The sequence below is a fragment of the Grampus griseus genome (genome assembly GCF_964374135.1).
Source record: "Grampus griseus genome assembly, chromosome: 11".
In the NCBI taxonomy this organism is placed as follows: Eukaryota; Metazoa; Chordata; class Mammalia; order Artiodactyla; family Delphinidae; genus Grampus; species Grampus griseus.
The window spans coordinates 14,125,990-14,148,449 of NC_139005.1; the positions used below are offsets into that span (position 1 = coordinate 14,125,990).

General features: G+C 35.9%; 1 protein-coding gene across 4 annotated transcripts in view; it reads left to right on the forward strand.

The window, feature by feature from the left end:
• PIK3C2G (phosphatidylinositol-4-phosphate 3-kinase catalytic subunit type 2 gamma) overlaps nt 1-22,460 on the forward strand; it is a gene marked incomplete at its 5' end in the record, with an annotated part of 329,467 nt that overhangs the window by 17,588 nt on the left and 289,419 nt on the right. For all 4 annotated transcript variants that reach the window (XM_082666092.1, XM_082666091.1, XM_082666093.1 and 1 more), the window contains 2 exons: nt 14,743-14,845; nt 19,282-19,352. In XM_082666092.1, coding sequence (XP_082522218.1) covers nt 14,743-14,845; nt 19,282-19,352 — 174 coding nt within the window. The remainder of the gene's footprint in view (nt 1-14,742; nt 14,846-19,281; nt 19,353-22,460) is intronic.

Genomic DNA, 22,460 nt, shown 5'->3' on the forward strand with positions numbered 1-22,460 from the left:
ACCAGCTTATATGTGATTTTGGAGAAGGGGTACATGCAATCAAACACATCTCAGTAGAAGGTTACTGTTAGTCAGGAGGCACAGATATCCTAGTTAATGATTTTCGTGCATTCCTAAGTATGGAAAGATGCAAGAAACTGGAATCATAAACTTTTCTCCTGAAAATATCTAACTATCTGAAAGCAAGCTCTGCCAGTTTTTCCAGAGCACAGAATGCCTCATTTCTGATCTCTGCCCTGAACTCCTAGCACGGCGTGGAGGTCAGCAACTGCAGTGGCTAATGACTCAATCCTTGTAGAGCCATATGGTGAGCAACATTCTTTAGTTGACAGTGGGATTGCCTGGAGGGAGTAGAAGATGATGACTAGTTTTGCTGTGAGTTCAGTAATGATGATAGTTATCAGAAAAATGGAAGTTTGAGGTTATAAAATAATTAAGTCTGAAACACATTGAGTATGTGAGTGCCAAGGGTCATCTGTTATTGAGAAAATAGCCCAGATTTTAGGAAATCTGGTGTGGGTTAAGGAACTGTTAGCTCTAAGAAGGAATGGAAGTCTTAGAGACAGATGCAGTCTCGTAGGGAAAATGACAAAAGAAAGGATCCTGAGAACATTAACATATAAAAGACGGAAGGAGGAGGAGGAGCAGAAAAAGGAAATTGGAAAAAAGCAATTTAAGTTGCAGGACACCTTGGAAAACGTGCCTTTCACAAGAAGGGAAGAGAAAGTTTCAAGTACTAAGTAAATAGTATCAAATACTGAAAATAAATCATATGAGGATTGAAAAATCATCATTAAATATGGCAATTACAAAATGAGTTGGTGATTCAAATAAGAACAAGTTTACTAAAACGGAGGAGAAAACAGCAAGATTGCAATGAGCTAAGGAGAATGGAAGGTGCTAAACAGAAACACATAAGCAGACTACTCTCTCAGAAGTAATGTGTAGTGATAAAAGCCTGGAGAAAAAAGCCTGGGCTTTAGATGCTGAGGAGAATCAGTCTGGAGATTTGGGGAATGTGGATAAGAGAGATTTGAAAATATTCATAAGCTGAAGGGAAAGAACCAATGGAGAGGGAAGTATTGAAGGTAGAGAATATACAATGGTGAGGAGTTGAGAGAAGATGGGATCAAAAAGACAGATGAAGAGGTTAGCAGTGCCCTGAAGGAGGAACTTTCCTTCCCTGAAAGATCAGCAGGAGTTCAAACAAATATAATTTTTTTTAATCTTAACGACCAGAAAGATAACGAGGCATTTGGAAAACTGGATCTCTGATAAAAGCAGGAATGCTTAAGCAAGTTGCATAGAAATGAAAATAATATTATAACAATAAAAACAATAAGAAAATTGATTTTACTTATTAAAAGCCTCTTATGGGCTAGAATTTTCTTTTTTTTTTCTTTTTTTTTTGTGCGGTCCGCGGGCCTCTCACTGTTGCGGCCTCTCCCGTTGCGGAGCACAGGCTCCGGACGCGCAGGCTCAGCGGCCATGGCTCACAGGCCCAGCCGCTCCGCGGCATGTGGGATCTTCCCGGACCGGGGCACGAACCCACGTCCCCTACATCGGCAGGCCGACTCTCAACCACTGCGCCACCAGGGAAGCCCTGGGCTAGAATTTTCACATGTAATACCACCCATTCTCATAAAAGAAAGGTATAATTATTCCCATTTTGCATATGGGAAAACTGAGGCTAAAAAGAAATTAAATGACTTGCTAAAGGTCATAAAATTGGAAGCAGCAAAGTCAGGATGGCACAGGTTTATCTGACTCTGAAGCCCACAGTCTTTCCACTCTATTACAAAGCCTCCTTTCATGATAAAGGGCCACTTGAAAACAAAAATTACAGGATAACGCTTCATTAAGAATAATGACCATATATTGTGCAATAAACACAACATATATTGAGCTTATAGTTCAACATACAGTGTTTAGGTCAAACTCAAGGAAAAGACACATAACTTACAGAACACTCATTTTCTGACGTGTATAAAATTTTTTAAAACTTTTAATCAGGAAGTGTTTAGAAATGCTTTGACTAAAATAATGTTAAATCATAAGCACAGAAGATGGACTTTCTGTCATTTCCAAATTTCTGATTAGGTAAAAACTGATTTTCTTTTTGGTATCTTGAGACTGTTTAAGCAAATGAAGAATATGAAAACAAATCCTTCCCACTATTTGTAACACTACTCTCTAACACCGTTGATTTGGCAAAATGAGTTAACCTCCTTTAACTTCAAATTCTTTTCCTCTTAAAAACTGCATTTTTAATATATTTTTCTACTGTAAAAATAAGCTGTAGGATTATATTTTAGTAATCTTTAATTACAAGTGTAAAATTTTATTAAGCCTCTACTAGTCCTTTCATTATATACGGATTGCTATGAGCTCCTGTGAATCATAGTTCTAAATCAATTAAAAATATTATATGGTTGTTAAAATATAATAAACTAAAAAATGGATAAGTATTCCCCCTCCAAAAAAAAAACCCCACTATTACTGTTGTAGAATGATGTAGAAAGATTTTTCATTTTAAACTCCCCTTATGTTATCAGAACTATGTTCCTTAACCTGTTTTATGAAGATAGTGATAAGTTATATTTAGTTTCTACTTTTGCAGTTTCTCAACTACTTTGGATTAGATAAGGGCAAATCCTTAAAATTTAAACTCCTTGGTTTCTTCCAGAAGGTGTATCAGTCTGTTAAAATAGTCACAAAAAAAGTAACTACTTGCACTAACCAAGTTTTGAGGAAGTAGCTAAAACCTTTCATCATCAAAATTAAATGTCAATGGTCAGGATACTTTTTCACTACTTTGCTAGCAGTAGTTTTGTGATTCTCTATTTTTAATTTCCTCCTTAAGTCATATTTTGCTATTTTATTGAATTCATCTGTCTTAACCAGGGTTAGTCAAGTAGTAAATAAAATCCTGGAAAGGGGGGGAATGTAAATAAACAGGAGGATAGACAGACACAAATTACACATAAATCTGTATTTATATTGATATGTTAAAACTGTTCTCAAACTTTAATTTGTTTATGAATCACCTGAGGATCTTGTTAAAAAACAGATTCTGACACTTGGTCTGGGATGGGGAGGAGACTGCATTTCTAACAGACTTCTGGGTGATGCTCATGCTCATGGTCCATGGTTCACATTTCAAGTAGCAAGATATTAGAGACCAGGGATATCAGTGACCTAAGAATTTTGACTCAATGAAAAAAAAATTTACACATTTTTTTAAAACCAGTACCTTGCACAAATATTGAATTTAATCAACGAAATAAGATGTTATACTTCGTAGCATATTTAAAAATTAAGAAAGATAACTTTCCTAGCAAGCCAAAATTCCTCTTTTTAAAGGTCAACTGTATTATTTTTACAGCTCATTAAATACTCATTTTAATCTAGTATGACAAACTCTTTCTGTCAATTAAAATATTCCATTCTCACTCTGCCTCTTGCTCTGGCACTCCCTCTCCCGGTTAAACGCTTTTATAAATCTAGTAACTCACTCTAATAACACATCTCCATAACTCTTCTCTAAATGAGAAAGTTCCTGACCTCTTATACCTGGATATCATGCTAGTCTTATTAGGTACTTCAATTACCATAAAAAAGAGTTTCATTAAGTATCAGTCTTCTCCTCAAAAACTGCTTTACAAACAGGGTTTTTATATTATAAGCAAAGAGTAAATGAAAGCATTAGAACTTTATCAGTTTCATCACTGGCTGTTGGCAGCTTAAAACAAAGTTGTGAGCAATATGAAGCACGGATACCGAATCAGCAAATCAGAATAAATTAAACTGAGAAATAATAAAAAATATTAGCATCTTCCATTACACTCCTGGTTTTAGACCCCAAGTTAACTACCACGGTCGTAGTGTCCTTGGTAATCCCATTTCCCCAGTTCTTATGACCTTATTGAGTAGACAGACCCCCTCAGGCTTATGCAGTGGCAGACCTGAGGATAGAGACTATAACTACCTGTCTTTTCCATGAGATGCAGCACAGATATAAAGACCTAGGGACAGAAAGACTGTTTCCTAGAGTGTTCCTGTGTCTGCTTTCTTTCCAGAGAGTAAGAGTAGTTGTACCTTCTCCTAGACTCATATATTTATAATATATGAAGTATAATGCTACTTCATAATTTTATCCTTTATTATCTAAGAGCCTGATATTTTCTACGAGTGCAGGTTTTTCTGTTTCTTACTCCTAATCTATGTGATTTGAGTAATTTCTTTTCTCAAAAATCTTGCTATAAGTCTTACTTTCTAATTCAACTTAAAAACAATTTTCCTTACCAGCTTCTGTACTGCAGAATAAATAAAATGTACTGTACCTAAAAGCTATAGTTGAATAAATCATGACTGCATTGTCAACAGTAAGCCGCATAAGGAGAAAGTAAATAATCCTTCTTGAAAATTCTGCTTGGGCCTATTGCTTACAGTTATGGCCACGTTTTACATCCTTGACTTAAACAAGACAAAAGAAAACTTTTATTATTTAATTGACTCTTGTCAAGTACTAAAAAATGTAAAAGAAAAGAAAAAGAAAACCTATGGTAATTAAAAATCTTACTTTGAAACTGTCATATATATTCTTAAATCTAAATTAAGAAACAGTATCTACCTCTTGATTCACCACCAGCATTGATTAGTCTGATCTGGTTTTCTACTCTGGAGTCCCTTTTCTCTTTCCTGACCTCTCCTAGGAGAGAAAATGTTGAATTTCTTTGACTAGAGTAAGAAAATCCTCTTCAAAAATTAAATCTAATCAGAATTTTTTAATAATCTTAAGAAAACTTCTAGGTTAAAAAATGTTTTAGCTAATCTCATTCCAATTAGTATTAATTTATTCTTTAAACACTAGATTATAAATTGGAATTGTCTTTTATTCAAAGTAAAAGTCAGACTATTAAGTACCAGTGAGGAAAAGGCTAGGTAATATTTTATAAAGTTTAAGGTAATAGATTATACTCATTAGCAGTAAAAACTCAGTTACAGGGCTTCCCTGGTGGCGCAGTGGTTGAGAGTCCGCCTGCCGATGAAGGGGACACGGGTTCGTGCCCGGTCCGGGAGGATCCCACATGCCACGGAGCAGCTGGGAACTGTGAGCCATGGCCACTGAGCCTGAGCGTCCGGAGCCTGTGCTCCGCAATGGGAGAGGCCACAACAGTGAGAGGCCCGCTTACCGAAAAAAAAAAAAAACTCAGTTACATATATTCCTGGGGTGGTGTGGAATGAGTCTTTTTATTCTCAATGAAATTAAGGATTTCATTTAGCAAACTGGAACAAATTGATTAGTTTCAGCACATTCAGAACAGCTAAGAATTACAATATTATAATCTAATCTGTTATAACTTTTTAGATTTACTTTGAGCAAATAAATAGATTAAGGTGTGTTTCTCTTTTACATAACTTTGCTTTCTTCTTATAAAAATCACAGAACCATGTCAGAGTATAGGAAGGAATATCATCACTTTGAGAGCTCTCACACACAATAATGAAAACATGTTCTGTTAATAAATCATTCATTAAGAGTATCTTGAGTTACTTCAGTTTAGTTTTGGATCTCCTTCAAAGTACTCTTCCTAACACTTTAAAATTAACTTTGGTTGCTATCTTTAATAAATAGTTAACTAAAAATTAATAATAGTAATATATACAAACTTGCATTTGGTTCTAGCCAGTAACTGTACTAGAACAAATGTCCTAGCATGTGAATACTCTATACATATCTTCATTTGAAAGCAATTCCCCAAAGAGCTTACACTAAATAAAGATGTTTATTATTGAAAGAAACATGTAAAAATTATAGCGTATTTCAGCTCCATGCTTTTTTTAAAGCTTTGTGATTGTGCAAGCATCATTAACCAACAGACTTGATGAAAACAGTCACAAAGCTATTGCATGATTTTTTCATGAAGACAAGGCAAATCAGAACAAAATGCAGGTATATAATTTAATTTTATTATACCTAAAACTGTAATAGCCAACATGCATCTATCAAGTTATTTTTGCTTACTCAAGTCTTGTTTACTTCTAAAAGCTAAGAATTATTAATCCCCCTAATTTTGAATTAATTGAGGTTTAAATAGCCTAGTGCTCTATTTATCTTAAACAAGGTAAAGAAATTATTAGCTAAGAATACCTGAATTACATAATATTTCAAATTAGCCAATATCACTTTAATAAGGCTTACATATGCTATTTTAATCTTAGTTCTTGAATATTTTGTATTAGGAAAATCCACAGAATGTTTCTTCTCTGGACATTTGTGTGAAAAATGAAACTTGAAATGGAATAAAATCCATATTTTTGATCTCCTAAGTTGGTGACTATATTACAAATTTTACATAAAATAACTCAAAAAAAATCTCCCTGGAGCTCAGTATATATTTTTGCAAAAGATACAAAGTTCCAGTTTCACTGCTGTGTTTCTTTCTTATTGACCCTCTTTTTTTTTTTTTTTTTTTGGTGCCTGTGTTGGGTCTTCATTGCTGCGTGTGGTCTTTCTCTAGTTGCAGCGAGCAGGGGCTACTCATCATTGTGGTCAACGGGCTGCTCATTGTGGTGGCTTCTCTTGTTTTGGAGCACAGGCTCTAGGCACACGGGCTTCAGTAGTTGTAGCACACGGGCTCAGTAGTTGTGGCTCATGGTCTTAGTTGCTCCGTGGCATGTGGGATCTTCCCGGACCAGGAATCAAACCCTTGTCCCCATTAAGCAAGTGGATTCTTAAACACTGCGCCACCGGGGAAGTCCTGACCCTCTGTCTTAATTAACTTCATTTATATAGACTGTTGTTACTTTTCTTTTTTTTTTTTTTTTTGGCTGCGTTAGGTCTTTGTTGCTGCACACGGGCTTTCTCTAGTTGTGGCGAGTGGGGGCTACTCTTTGTTGCGGTGTGTGGCTTCTCATTGCAGTGGCTTCTCTTGTTGCAGAGCTTGGGCTCTAGGTGCCGGGCTTCAGTAGTTGTAGCTCACGGGCTCTAAAGCACAGGCTCAGTAGTTGTGGCGCATGGGCTTAGCTGTTCCGCAGCATGTGAGATCTTCCTGGACCAGGGCTCAAATCCGTGTTCCCTGCACTGGCAGGCGGATTCTTAACCACTGCGCCACCAGGGAAGCCCTACTTTTCTTTTATGCATACATAGCTTAATAGAGGAGGCACTGTAAAATTGGAAGTTGTTATAAAACTTTTCCTTTAGATTAAAAAAAAATCCCTTGCAATATGTTCAATTTCATTTTATTTTTGAATTTAAAAAAGTATGTATACTATATACATAAAGGAATACAGCCATATTCAAGTGAAGAAGCACTAGGGATAGTTGCCTTTTTACAGGCTGGAGGGAATTTAAAAAAATGGGGCAAGATCTTTTACGTCCAGTTTTCCCTTGAGTAGTTGCTGTTGGTATCCATCTATGCTCCATCGAAGGCCTCTGTTCAAAACCATGACCCTCCTCAACTAACCACCCCATGGCTGTGAGCTATAGTTTTAGAATTTCCCCTATGCTTGTCTCTCCAAGTCATGAAGTTTAACTTTCTTACTCAAGGTTCCCCTGAAAGCAAAATAACTATAAATGAGAGGAGCACTGGTTGAGGAAAACAACATATCGCTGATATTTATCTATGCTGAGCCAGCAATAAATACCACTTTAAGCATAAAATCCAGGGCATTTCCACTAGTTACAAAGCTCACTGGAACTAAAGATATGGTAGATATCAATATAACATCATAGAAATTTTTAAGTGGCAAATACCAAAGGAATGTGTGGGTGTGCATGTGTGTGTGTTCATGTGTGTGTACATAAATAAGTACCTGAAAAGTACTCTGTGGAGTACTATTGTATTATTAATATTTTAATGTCTTATCGTACTCAGCTTACATTTCTTAGTCAACCAAAGTATTAAAAGTCAGCTTAATTACTGAGTTTTCTTAAAGAAACATTTAATAGCGGTCAGCAATCCTGACTCTCAATATTTGTAAGATAAAATTAAAATACTTTTTTCTACCTATGACTGTAATATTTCACAAAACATCTCTGTGACTACTTCCTATACATCAGAATGGAGAAAATTTAGATCTAGTGATCCTATAAAATAAGAATATGTATTCATCCTGATGAAAGAGTAATGTTGATAAATGTGAGTTTTCAAGGAGTTCTTAGGCTGAATCAGTATTCATAGGTTGGACATTATTTAGGATGTCTTTTTTGCCTGTAGGACAAATTTAAAGTATCTGCACGTGGCTTTTTGGTGTTAATATTATTAATCTCTTAATATATACATATTTCCATGTATAAACTGCTCATGTGATAAACTTTAAAATAATATGAGCTACTTATGAATAGGAAATAGGAGTAATTATGTACAAGGATTCAGCCTTTTGATGTTCATCTTAAATGACAGTTATATTCAGAAAACAGTTCCTAAGATAGCAACAAGCACATAGCTGGAATCAAATATTTGTTGAGAGAATAAATAAATGGATGTGCAGAATTTTTATTTACGAGTATATATGAAGAAAAAACTAAACTTTTGATTGTATCATAGAGATTGAGTTGAAGTTTTTTACATTATTATTAAATAAAACTACTAAGCACCCATATTTGAAATGTTACCAGATTGAGAAAAACACCTGGTTTGTATAATCTGAGATAGAAAATACCAATGTTCACATTATAAGCATAGTAATACCTACTGCGGCCAGTTCTCTTAGTGCTCAAACTCTGCCACATTACCCACCTTAGCAGCAATATTTTTAATATTTTTCAATTCTCCTTCTCTTGATGTGGTAGTCTTTCTTCCCATATTTTTCCAATACCTAGAGTCCTTGAACAGAAATTTAATTTTCCTTATCCCATTTACTAACTAAATTCTACCTACCACCTTTCTTTCTATTCTTTAATGCTTTATTTTCTTTTTCTCTCTTCTCTTTCATTTTCTGTAGATCAACATTGTCTAATAGAAATATAATGTGGGCCACATAACTGAGTTTTCTACTAGCCACATTAAAAAAATAAATAAAAAGAAACAGGTGGAAATAAATTTCAATGTAATTTTTCTGTTTCTTTTGGCCATGACATCTGGCCTGCGGGATCTTAGTTCCCAGACCAGGGATTGAACCTGCACCCTTGCCAGTGAAAGCACTGAGTCCTAACCACTGGACCGACAGGGAATTCCCTAATGTAATATTTTATTTAGCTCAATATACCAAACACATTATCATTTAATCATGTAATCAGAATTAAAAACATATTGAGATGTTTTCTATTCCTTTTTTATGCTAAGTCTTCAAAATTCAGTGTGTATTTTATGCTTACAGCACATCTTAATTCAGATAGCCACATTGCAAGTGCTCAGTAGCCAAAAGTGTCTAAGAGTTACAATATTGAATAGTGTAGCCCTTGATCATCAAAGACAAATTAATCAAAATGGTGGTCTTGCCAAACAGAGTTATGGTAAAGTGGTGAACAGTAGTTTCCAGCTCTTAGAAAGTGTGAGGGTTATTGGAGGATCTGTAGTCCTTTCAATAACATCAGACTTAATCTTAAGGGACATGGCACAGTAATAGTTTTTGTTATTGCTAACACACACAAAAAGGACTGTTTAGTATTTTAAACATGATATCCCAAAAAAAGATGTACCAAGTACAAATTCTTCTGCAATATGACATAATTCTGTAACATGAATTAGTTTATTCAGAGTAGTCACCTTCATACTGGTAAATTTTTCTGGCATATGAATGTTTTGCTCCACCAAGTAACAGTGGCTGAATGCAAAGTACACATGAAGCTGCTGAGGGCGACAGTAGTATACCAGTGACCAGTGACCATTCACCCAACATGCATTTTTTTTCTCAACTTGGTCTCAGGCGCTGTCTTGAAAATGTTTACTGAAGAATTCTCCACAATTTTTGTACATTTTGCCCTCATCTCTATATTCAGCAGCATCAAAAACCTTTCTTATATCCTCTTCCACCAAGCTAAAGACATTTTTAAAAACCAGGTCTGTTATTTACTATAGTATGTCTTTAAATTTTTGAAATTAGATGTGTCTTTTTGTACTAAGGGGTGTGTGTGTGTGTGTGTGTGTGTGTGTGTGTGTGTGTGTGTGCGCGCGCGCGCACGCACAAGCGCACACACTCTGCTTAGAGACCTGTATTGATTTGAGTGGTCTCTTCCAGCCCTATTTTCCCATGAGATCTTTTATTTTTAGTCCACAATTTGCAGAACACCTCAATCCCCCCTTTTACAAGAAGAAACACGTGCATCACATTATAACAGGAATGCTAGAATCTATAAGTAAACTTCAAGTACGCTATATTTAATCCAAATATTTATGTTCTAATCTCTGGTCTTATTTGGTTGAACCCAGTGTCCTTACTTGAAAAATGAGAGAGTTAGACCAGAAAAGCCCTTCCTTTCCAGTTTTTGAGCTCTCTCGTCATGCAAAATTATTCCCATAATTAAAACGATAATTATATATCTTCAGAACTGGATTAATACATTAGACTGAAAATGCAAATACACCCACCAGCCCACCAAAATTCTCATGAAATGACAGGAAAAATATTAATAAAAAACCTTCTGGTAAAACAAGAAAGAGTGATAGCACACAAAGGAAAAAATGACTGCAAACGGATTGTAGAGATCCCAGGTAAATGTCAAAAGATATTTAAAATAGAAGGGACTTGGGACATCTGTTTGACAGCTTTGTAAAAAAAGACAATTTCCTAAGGAATCATGAATTTCAAAATTAGCTCAAGAAGTATAAATATGAAATACAACAAAGAGCAGTGGGGAGCAGAAAATGAAGTTTTAGGCAAATTGCACCAAACTTTGAGGGAATGGATAATTCTCAATTATATGAACTGTTCCAGGACTGAGAAAAAGGTGTATGCAGTTTACAAGGCTAGTTTAATTGTAATGCCTAAAACAAAGATTAAACACAAAACATTAAGATTATAGGCCAATCTAAATTTTTCTATGTAGAAAAAAGAAACTTTAAAAATTGCAAATTAAATCTACCAGTGGATGCATCTACCCAAGAATGTAAAGATAATTATACTTATACATTGGAAAAATCTACTGATTTTTAATTAATATATTAACATATTCAAGGGAAAAAATGATCTTCTCAATATGATGTATCCAGTAGATGCAGAAAACTCATTAAATAAAATCTGAAGCTTATTCATAATTTAAAAAAATCATTAACAAAACAGACAATAAAAGTATGTACCAGGGACACAGTAAATATCGTATTTGTTCATCATTCTATGCATTCTCTATAAAGTCAAGAAAAAGAGAAGGATGTCTATTTTCATTACTACTATTGAACAGTGTGCCAAGCATCCTAGATATCACATTAGGATAAGAAAGTTAAAGGAAGCAAAAATATTGGAAAGGAATAAAGTTGTCCAGAAACAGATATTTATGAAAATTGTTCATGTGATAAATATAGTAAGTCAGAGATGAAAAGATGTCCTCATTAATTAGGGATGTTCGGGCAAATTGTTATTATGTTGAAAAAATGTCTAAAATTGGAGGTGTATATCCCTCTTTACTCAACAAATGCATTCCAGACAGATCATTAAAAACTACTACTGCTGAATTAAGTGTGGAAGAAACAACTTCAAGAGATTAGAATAATCTAGGAATCTAAACCAATTCTCCATTCAGGTTGTTCCTCAACTTCAAGTATATGTTCCTCATTAAAGAAGCTGGAGCTGGAAATTAAAGATAATTACTTATAGGTTTGGTTTATGACAGAAAGGCACAAAACTGTAATCAACAGACCCTTCATCCTATATCAACAGCTTTCTTTATTCTAGCAACAAAACTTTGCTTATTGACAGGCTATTTAACTATTTTTAGTTTAAAAGTAAAGTATATTAAGATATGTCTTTTTTATAATTCTCATATCTAATAACTTTTTGGATCAACTGATCTACTACTTTTCTCGATTTCATCAGGTAAATTATAAAAGAATCTGGAAAAAATTTGAAATGATTTCTACTTGGGCAATTGTAGCATAATGAAAGAGAACCGAATTAAAGTCATATTAAGCTCTAAGATTTATTTGAGAGTGTGATATAAATAATGATTGAGGTTGCAATGGAAAAGATTTAAGATATGTTTTACTAGAAAAAAATTAGGTAACCAGTAGAAGATTAAAATAAATTATGTCTCCTAAGCCTGTAAAGATAGAGAAAAAAGAGACTCAGGACTCAAATAATACCAAAAAATGAAGGAAAAAAATTTAAAAACAAATATGGTTAATACAACCTATAATAACATAGCAGATGGTATTGCTATGAATGGAGTACTTTAAATTTTCTGATTAGGAAGCAAAGTCTCAGAAAATAAGTTAAAAGAAGTTTATCTAAGGTTAGAGACACAGCTAAAATAAAATTGATCTCATTTTTAACATAAATGTATGTGGTTGGCCATTTATGTCAGCCTATAAAAAAAAGTGCAATAAACTCTTGGTAACTTATTTTGGAAAAAGGGAAATAATTTTTAAACCTTTTTGTTTTGCACAATTTAGTACAATTCAAATGTTTTCTCTTAGACTATATTCCTATAATGTAACTTAAAACAAAAAAAGAAAATTTATAGAGGAAATATTCCTTCCAAAGTTACCCAAAATCTGATAATTACCCAGACCCTACCCCTGCCACACACCCACAAATACAGAGTGAGGCAAAGATAAGGGAAGAACTAGGACCTATTTTTAGAAGGGAGTTGAATTGACAGATTTAGCAAATAAAAATATAGAATGTTCAGTTAAATTTGAATTTCAAAAATTCCAATTTTTCTTAGTATAAGTATGGATCGAATATTATACAAAATGTATTTATACTAAAAATTTTTATTCATTGTTATCTGAAATTCATATCTATTGGACATCTATTTTATCTGGTAAGCCTACTAAGGGACATACATACAGGTGGGTAAAATAAGGTAGTTCAGGAAAGCAGTAGCCATATCTGAGGTTGAATTCACTGTACTGGGGTTGAGTCCAGACTTCAACACATTGAAAAAAAGGAAGCTTTGAGAGCAAAGTGGGTCACTGCTCTTCAAGTGGTTCCCAGAATAGGAAGAGGAAAACAGAATTCTAAGTGTGGAAAGAAGAATTAGGGTTGGGGGAAATGAAACGAGAGGAACCTGAGTATACGTGACAGAATATGAGAATGGCCCTTGGAGGAAGGCAGGAATCAATGATTCCAGAAACTCAGGGAATACACTGGCCATGTCTTATGTCTGGACTCACAGTAGAAATAACTCAAGGAACAATATAAGAGCCCTAAGATAGCAATGGAACAGGAATCTAGTTTAGACTAATGGGAGGAATGGGAATAGAAGGGGGAACACATGCTGTGAACGCTAACACTCACCAAAATGGATAGGTGTTGGATTTTCTTAAAATAGCAGTTGTCAAAATAACATTTACAGAGAATATAGTAGATATCAACAGAGTAATGCTCTATCTGTCGGACATTGTTAGAAATAGGTGGTCCCAAACATCTAATGGGTTTTCCAGATAAATGAATACATCACCTGAAGGGCCCCAAATTTTTAATGAGTGTTTTTTTTCTCCTGAAATCTTTCATGTATTTAACATAATTCTACATTATGTTATGTGCTACATTAACATAATTCATCCTTTTTAATGACTAAGTCACTATAAATATCAAAATTTAAATCTATAAAGGAGATCATATAATAAAAGCCTTTCATTTAAAAGAAGTGGAATCAGATTGTATTCCAAACACTGTGGTGAATCAGTAATTCATTCTGCTCATCATTTAATTTGTGATTAGGAAATATTTACAGAGAGAGGAAGGAAGGGAGGGAGGGAGGGAGGGAGAGGGAAAATATAATTACACCATTAGAAATTTCTGAAATGTGTAAGGATATTTTTTGTTTAATCTGCTTGTCAAACCTTTGACGTAGACATTAATATCCCAACTCTAAAAAGGAAAATACTGAGTTTCAGACAGTTTAATTGGTCTAAGGTCACAAAGCTAGTAAATCTGTCTCTAAAGCCAATGAGATTTCTACCACATGGCTCTGCTTCCTTAATACAGTGGTCCCCACAAACACTTTGTGACATCACTTAGACCTCCCAGAAGCATGTTGTCCTCAGCTTTGCGATGGCTGGGTGAAAGTAACTTCGAATATGTTAAGTATTCTTTATTATGTCTATTCTAAATGTGTCTAGTCATCTTCTAACGTAATGCATTTGAAAATACGTGTAATATCTTGTCATTTAAAACAATATGAGGAAGGATCTCCCTGGTGGTCCAGTGGGTAGGACTCCGAGCTCCCAATGCAGGGGCCCGGGGTTTGATCCCTGGTCAGGAAACTAGATCCCGCATGCATGCCACAACTAAGAGTCCACATGCTGCAACTAAGAAGTCACATGCTGCCACTAAAGATCCCGCATGCTGCAGTTAAGACCCGGTGCAGCCAAAATACATAAATAATAAATAAATAAATAAAATATTTTAAAAAATATGAGGAGAGATACACGTATATATACATATTAGATAGATGATAGATAGATAGGTAGTAGATAGATAGGTAGATAGATAGATATAAATAAAACTAGGGATAGATATAAAACTTTTAACCAGACTAAGTTTCAAAAATAAAAGCAAATCAAGTCAGGGAGGAGAACATATACTTAGGGAAATTATAGGAGGAAGTAACTGTATTTTTTTTTTCTCTTTCAGCGATCACTATTTGGGAAGCCACAGAATATTTCAGAAAAATAAATCTGTTATTCAACTTAATCTACAGAAAAATAGGGAATCTCCAGGAAAGTTATCTCGAAAGGTAAGACTTTCTTAGCTTTGGTTTCAATTAGCAAATGTATTACTTTAAGGATAATATTCCCATCCTTACGGATTGTTGCCATTTTGTGATTAAAATATGTTTAATGAATACATATTTATTTGAGTATATTTACTGAAACATAATATTTATCTTTATGTCTGTTAACAATTTGGACTGAAGCAATTACATGAACACACTACTGCAACCTCAGTATGATAAATCTACTAGTCTCTTGAAAAATCATTTATGAGTAACTTATTAATGTTATCTTATTCATACTATCCATGAATCCACCAGGAAATGAATGGAATAGAAAAAGTAAAGGGGAAACCATGGAAGGAAGAAAAATAACACAACTCTTGTTCTATCTGAAGACTACGGTGGTGTCAACACAGTTTAAATCAGGACAGATTAATATTCATAATATATATAATAAAACTACTTAGAAAGGGATTACTGTGCTTTAATGACAGTTTCATGGTGTTAGATATAAATTTTATTCCCTGTGTGGTGTCTTGAGTTACTTCAAACCCAAATTGCACAGTATGCAGTAAACTTTGATATTTTAGCAGTTTTTATCTGTAGAATCTTCCAATTACCTGCTTTAGGCAAAAATCCCATCACCCTGTCATTTACATCAGATAACAGACTTCCAGTGCATGACTTTTTTTTTCTAGTCTGAGGTGCTTCATCATAAAAAGTGTCAGGTGGTGCATTAGGTTGCAATATATCTATGTGGAACATAACATAATGAGGCCAAAAGAGAGTTGTTTAGAAATGTCTTTTGGAATTGGTACCCAGCTCAGCCAGTGTTGACAGCTCCAGGGCCATGCATCTGAACTCTCCACAAAGAAACATTATAAAGTACAACTAATACCCTCAGTATTAATAAATCTAAGAGTCTTCAAATTGTCCTCAGTGTTGATGAAAAGACTGAAATTATCATGTTTCATTTCAATGGGGGGTGGGAGAGAAAATGTATAATTCAAATTTCTACTCGTTTAGAAGTTGTATATTGTTAAAGAAAAAAGAAACTATCACATTGGTAGTAATTCACAAATCACACATATTTCAGTTTCATGTAAATTAAGGTTTATTCTGAAATGCATATAACTCCACTATTTTGATGTAATATGTATCCAGCATATATTTTACATCTGAAACTTAAATATTTCTATCATATTTACTCTTTACAATTCCACGTGTCAAATATTATTAAAAATAAGGACACTAGGGCTTCCCTGGTGGCGCAGTGGTTGAGAGTCCGCCTGCCGATGCAGGGGATGCGGGTTCGTGCCCCAGTCCGGGAAGATCCCACATCCCACGGAGCGGCTGGGCCCGTGAGCCAAGGCCGCTGAGCCTGCCCGTCCGGAGCCCGTGCTCTGCAACGGGAGAGGCCACAACAGTGAGAGGCCCGCGTACAGCAAAAAAAATAAATAAATAAGGACACTAAATCCCAGCGTGCTCATGACTTTCCTCAGGTCACATTCATGGAGCTGGTAAGTAGAGGACCTTGGATTTGAGCCCAGTCAGTGAGTCTTCACATACCTTATGCTACCAATTTATATTACAAAAACACTTAGAACTTATGGGCTACACTCAAAAGTTTTAGATGTGGTTTCAGAGCAATTAGTCAAAATTCTACCCTTATGTTTTTTTGGTGTTGTTTTGTTTTCCACAGCTTTATCCACATACCCCAAAGTCTGGGCCATGATAGGTATTCAATGATAATTAACCACATTAAGTATATATTAGGTGCCAGGCACTGTTATTAGGGCTTTACATGTATTAATTCATAACAGCCCTAAAGCAAAAACAATAGGATGTTAGACTATATGATATTTTAGTCTTTTACTATTAAAAACTGTAAAACTTTATTAATGTTAGTTAAGACACTTAAAATTTCAAAAATTTACTCATGATATTGAAAATATTGAGGAGCATAGACATTGGTGTGTTATGTCAAAATGATGTATATGTTGCAATCTGATGCATCACACTTTTTGTTGTAAACTTTTAATACCCATTGAGTAGATTAGATTATAATTTCAATTGAAAACCTTGTATTTGAAGAAAATAAAAAATAATAATAATAATTGCCTTGTTTTATAAAATATTCTTTCAGGAATAGACATAGTATGTTGATTAATTTAATATAACTGAGAAAGTTTATCAATTTGTGACCCTTCTTCATGGTCTGAATTGCTATATTTAAAATAAATGACCAACGATTTTTTTTCTTTTATATATCTATGGTAAGGGAATGGTGAATGGTCTTCTCTCTTATTATTTAAAATAATGTCAAAATTATCTATGATTTTCATAATTTCAGCTGTAAGCTAAACATTTATGAATAATTAAATTTTCTTTCTAGTAAAACAACATAAAATTGGCTTGATAATATTCTTTTTATATAATATTAGGAATATAATGATAGCTATCATTCTATTAAATTTATTGACACCATCAACTTTCAGTAGATATTTCAGAGTATTCTAATTGTAAAAGGCATTGCAAAGCTCAATTCATCTTAGATGGCTTTTCTATTTTAAACTCACTTCTATTACACTGATATATAGTGATTTAATTCATGTTCCATGAGATTATTCATAAAACACCTTGACAGTCTTTAGAAATCATCCTATATTTCAAAATTTTTAAATTCCTGTCTTGATTAGAAGTGATGTGAATGGCTGACACTTTTTAAAAATTTTTTCTTCCTTTCTCTCAAGTTTGATCAAAAGTATTGCCAACATTGTAGACATTAATCATAAAATTAAGATTTCTTTCTAGTTCAAGGAAACATTCACAAAACATTTACAGCAATAGATTTCTGTATGAAAAAAAAGAAAAAAATACCTTTATGTTTTTCTTAAGACAAAGGTATGGCCCTCACTTTTGGAGAAAAATAAATTGCACAATATATTCCATGGACAACTGCTCAAACTTTCCTCCAACTCTTTGAGATCCTTTAGATAAAATTTTTTTCTTGTTAAGTCACTGTATGACAATGGACAATTCCCCCTCCCCCAAAAGTATCTCTGGAAGCCAAGTAAAGTGGTTTTTAAATGAATATGATTATGCTATTCAGAAAGATTCAAATAAGTCATATTATTTATATGCTGCTTTGGTTTTAACTTCTGAAATAAGGCAAATGCCAAATACTACACTTCAAATCTGACTACCTCTATTCTGGCTCTGGTTTTCACTCTCTATTTTCCCTTCCCTTTCACTGTCCTCTCCATGCCTAAAGTTTTGCTTTCTCTACTGCAGAAAAATTTGTCTTAACCACTATGATACTTTCAGATTTCATCAGCCATTGACTCTAGAGGTAAATTCCTACTGAGTAAGCCTCATGTTTTCAAGCTCCTTAGCATTTCTACAAAGCATTCTTTTTTCATAGCATGCACTCAGGGTATTATAACAATAACCTTATTCTTTCCATGTTACTTAGTTTCCTTCTTCTTTCTCACAATACAACCCAATATAAAAATTAATTTACCTTTGACCTTAAGCCATGTAAAGGTTTTCCTTCTGATGTTTTCTGTCAGAAATTCTAATAGGCAGCTTTAAAAATACATTGTGTGTGTACTGACATACAGGATTACATGCACCCCAGGCATGGAGGGACTCATTCAGCTGTCAAACTTAACGTCACTGTGTGGTGAAAAAGTGCAATTATGATGGAGTATATTTGCATTTTCTGCAGACTTGCATAGGGTTTTCATGGATGCCCATTCCAGAAGAGCTAATCAAGGAGTTATGACGTGAGTGTGTGTGTGTGTGTGTGTGTGTGTGTGTGTGTGTGTGTGTGTGTGCATGCATACATGTGGACCAGAGGACTCATAGTTTAAGATGAGTAGTTCCTGCTCATCTTGGGAGAAAAATACAGTGCCATCTGATAACTCCTGGAACTTACACCTATCAGTAGTTGTCTTTCATCAGCATAATTGAATGTTCATGAGATGGAAGGTTCTCTTATGCTGACGTTTTGGTGGCAAGGTATGGAAAATCTGAAAAAAGGAGGAGTCCATTCTGTGTCTGCCGGCCAATCTGGCAAGCTGTCAAGTCTTATACTGCCACGGATTTGTGGCCTAAATGTAAAGAAAATGTGCACGTATGTGGGAGAACTGGTGTCTGAAAAACTGCCTTCCTGCTGGGAGAAATTAATGTTTGACCTTGGTGATGGCAGGATGTTTTTCAACTATCCTTGGGGTTTATCCTCAACCAAAGCTCAGCTTTCTGTTTGACTTTTGAAAAGAATGCTTATACAGTTGAGGAGAGTCTTATAAGGTCTTTAAAACAAAGTATTAAAATGATAAATGAGAGTTATCAAAAGAGGTGAATAAAATGACAGCAGGAAGTTATGGACCTATTTTTATCTGGTATTCGTTCCTATTCGCTCTATAAATATTAATATATTCTGCTGTCTACAGCATGAAGATGACCACAGTCAGTTTTATCTGAACCAACTTCTAGAAGTTATGCCTATTTGGAAAGTATCCAGGTAAGACATTTTATTCCTGTTCCAAGACTACTTTCTGACTGAGTTCTCAAGTGCCAAATCACAATATTTTTCAGTTGATTGTAATAACTGTCCTTTCACTAGTACTGTGGAAGCTATTGTACTTTTAATAGATATCTCCCTTTGGCAAATTCTGTTATTAATTATCTATTCTTCACAGCTATTCAGATACATCTGAAGAGCTGCTAACACCTTCCAGAACAATCTAACATTCATTTAAAAATATCTCTGCTACCGGTTATTACATTTTCAAGGATTTTTTTCCTCATTCATTTTGTAAATTTGATTGTGCATGTGTCACTAAGCTCTTTGTATAACTGAATTCCCATAGTTTGAAAGTCACCATATCCTGCTTTAAATTCCTTTCTGGAACACCCTGAAAATAATTGGTACACTATAAACAGAGGAGTGTGACTTCAAATTGGAAAACTCAAGTGACAGCAAATGAACATATCCTAATTGAGTCTGATATCTCAACATATGCATGTATTATTTGAAAGAACAAACCTATCAGGAAGCTAACCTGGGAGAAGATATCAGTGCTACAGGCTGCCTTTATCTGGAATTAAAGTTGTTCTGAGTTGAATGAGCAAAAAAGGGAGTGTGGGAGGTATGTCATAAATCTCTAAAGCACAGCCTGATAGAAGAATGGGTTTAAATTGTATTAATAATAGCTATCACTTCCTGGAGTTCTAATACATTTTGTATATATTGTCTCATGCAATTCTCCCCACAACCCCATAACAATACATATTATCTTACTTCAGAATCAAGGAAACTGAAGTTCTGGAAGGGTAAATAACTTGCCTGGGGTCGGCTGCTCAGTTTGTTAGGATTCAAATCAGGGCTGTCTGCAATTTGCAAAGGCCACATTCTTTCATTAAACTATCATATCTTTCCATTTTTTTCCCCTTTTTTGTGTCTTTCTCCCCCCCTCCCCCCCAGTATTCGGTCTCGTACCATAAAATCATAGAATGGGTAAAACTTAAGAGGACTTTTGATATAATTTAATCCAAATTTTTACTCTATTGCTAATTACATGCATCAGATAGGTCCCCATCAAAATGGCGTATTAAACAAAGGCTGTATTCCAAAATAAATTTATAAATCAACAACTACCACAACAACAAATGCAGAGAGAGGCATCAAACCTGACAAATTCTTTAAAAATTGGGGAATCCCTGGGAATCAGAGACCTGTTTTGAACTGTTCTGTGGAGGGCCGTGACTTGTAGGTGGCTGCTACCTAGTGTACAGAGAGACAAAAGGAGGCTGTGAGTCCCATAGGATTTATTCGCTCACTTTTCTTTTTTTACTGTATTTTTTTATTGAAGTATAGTTGACAGACATTTTTTCATTCCTTTTCTTCTTTTTGTTGTTCCTCCAATTGGGTAATTTCAAGAAATCTGTCTTTGAGTTTACTGAGTCTTCTGCTTGGTCTAGTCTATCAAATTCTTCAGTTCAGTCATTGTATTCTTTAGCACAAAGATTTCTGTTTGGTTCTTTCTTATGTTTTCTACCTCTTTGTTGAATTTCTCATTCTTTTCTTGTATTGTTATGCTAAGTGCATTAAATTCTTTTTCTGTGTTCTCTTGTGGTCCTCTGAGCATCTTTAGGACATTTTGAATTGTTTGTCAGACAATTCTTGTATCTCCATTTCTTTGGGGTCAGTTGCTGGAAGTTTACTGTATTCTTTTGGTGGTGTCATATTTCCCTGATTCATTGTGATCTTGTAGCCTTGCAAAGCTGTCCGTATACAGGAAGAAGCAGTCACCTCTTCCAGACTTTATGGGCTGGCTTCAGTACGGAAAGACCTTCACCTACAGGCGAGGGCCAACTGGAACGTGCTGTGACCCTGGGCCTAGTGGTGACGGGCACCAAGTGCAGGGCTGTGAGACAACGCCAGGTCGGGGGTGGGGGGTCACGATGTCTCCTCAGCTCAGGTCACTGGGGTCCACAGCATCGACAACCGTGTGGTCCTCGGTAAGCACTGTGGGGGGGATCTGCAGTAGCTGCGAGGGCTGTTGCGATCCTCAGTGGTGCCTCCAGGTCCAGCAGCTAGAGACCAGGGCAGGCAGCAGTTGCTGCTGGAGCTGGTGGTGTACATACTCACAGCTCTGGGCGCCAGCTGCAGGCGCCTGTGGAGTGGCAGGGGCTGGCTGCAGACACTCATATAGTTGGGGGGTGGGGGGCAGTGCCAGTCTCAAGGGTTAGGACTAACTGTGGGTGCACTGGCAGCTGCAGGGATCCTGGCTGTTGGAGTGCAGTTCTGTGGCTGCAGTCTCTCTCCATGGGCACGTGCATGGCAGTAAAAGCCAGTGACGAGAGTCAGGACAAGGGTGTGCAGGTGCACAGCTTGGGGGCTAGCTGCAGATGAGCCCAGTGGTGCAGACCAGTGACAGGAGAAAGGGCCAAATCTGCCCCAGACACAGCTGTGGGGATCTTGGCTGTCAGTGTGCACTCTCATAGGTGCCAGATCTCACCACAGATGTGCACATGGCAGTGGACGTCAGTGACAGAGGCCAGGCTAGTGGCATGCAGGTGCACAGCTGGAGGGGCTGTTGGAAGGGGTCAGTCATGGGGAATAGACTTGCACCTTGCACTTGAGCAGCCACTGAGGCCTGGGCTAGCTGCAAGTGTGGATCTCAGGGTCTGGCAGGGGCAGTGCAGTGGAGGAAAACAAAACCAATGAAATCTACAGGGGGTCTGTGGCAGCTGTGCTGGCTGTTGGTTTCTTCAGTAGTGAAAGTTACTGAGGCTTTCTGCAGAGCAGCCGACTGGGATCCATGGTAACTCCCACTGCATGGCTGATGCTGGTAGCCACTGCCCTTCTTCCTTGTTCTAGCCACCTTTATCCATCTCAGCTTTGCTGGTCTCTGGGTGAGATGAAAGCAATGCAGGTCCTTCATGCAGTGTCCCACAAGGATGGGGAAGCTGCTCGCTCACCCCACTCCTCTTTTCCAAGAGAGGGGAACTCGTTCTAGCAGGGCATTTCCCTCTTGGCACTGAGCAGTGTTGGCCTGGAGGATGGGTTGATGCAGGCAAAATGAAGCTATTCTCTCTTCCCTCTTTATGGAATTATTCTCAGGGC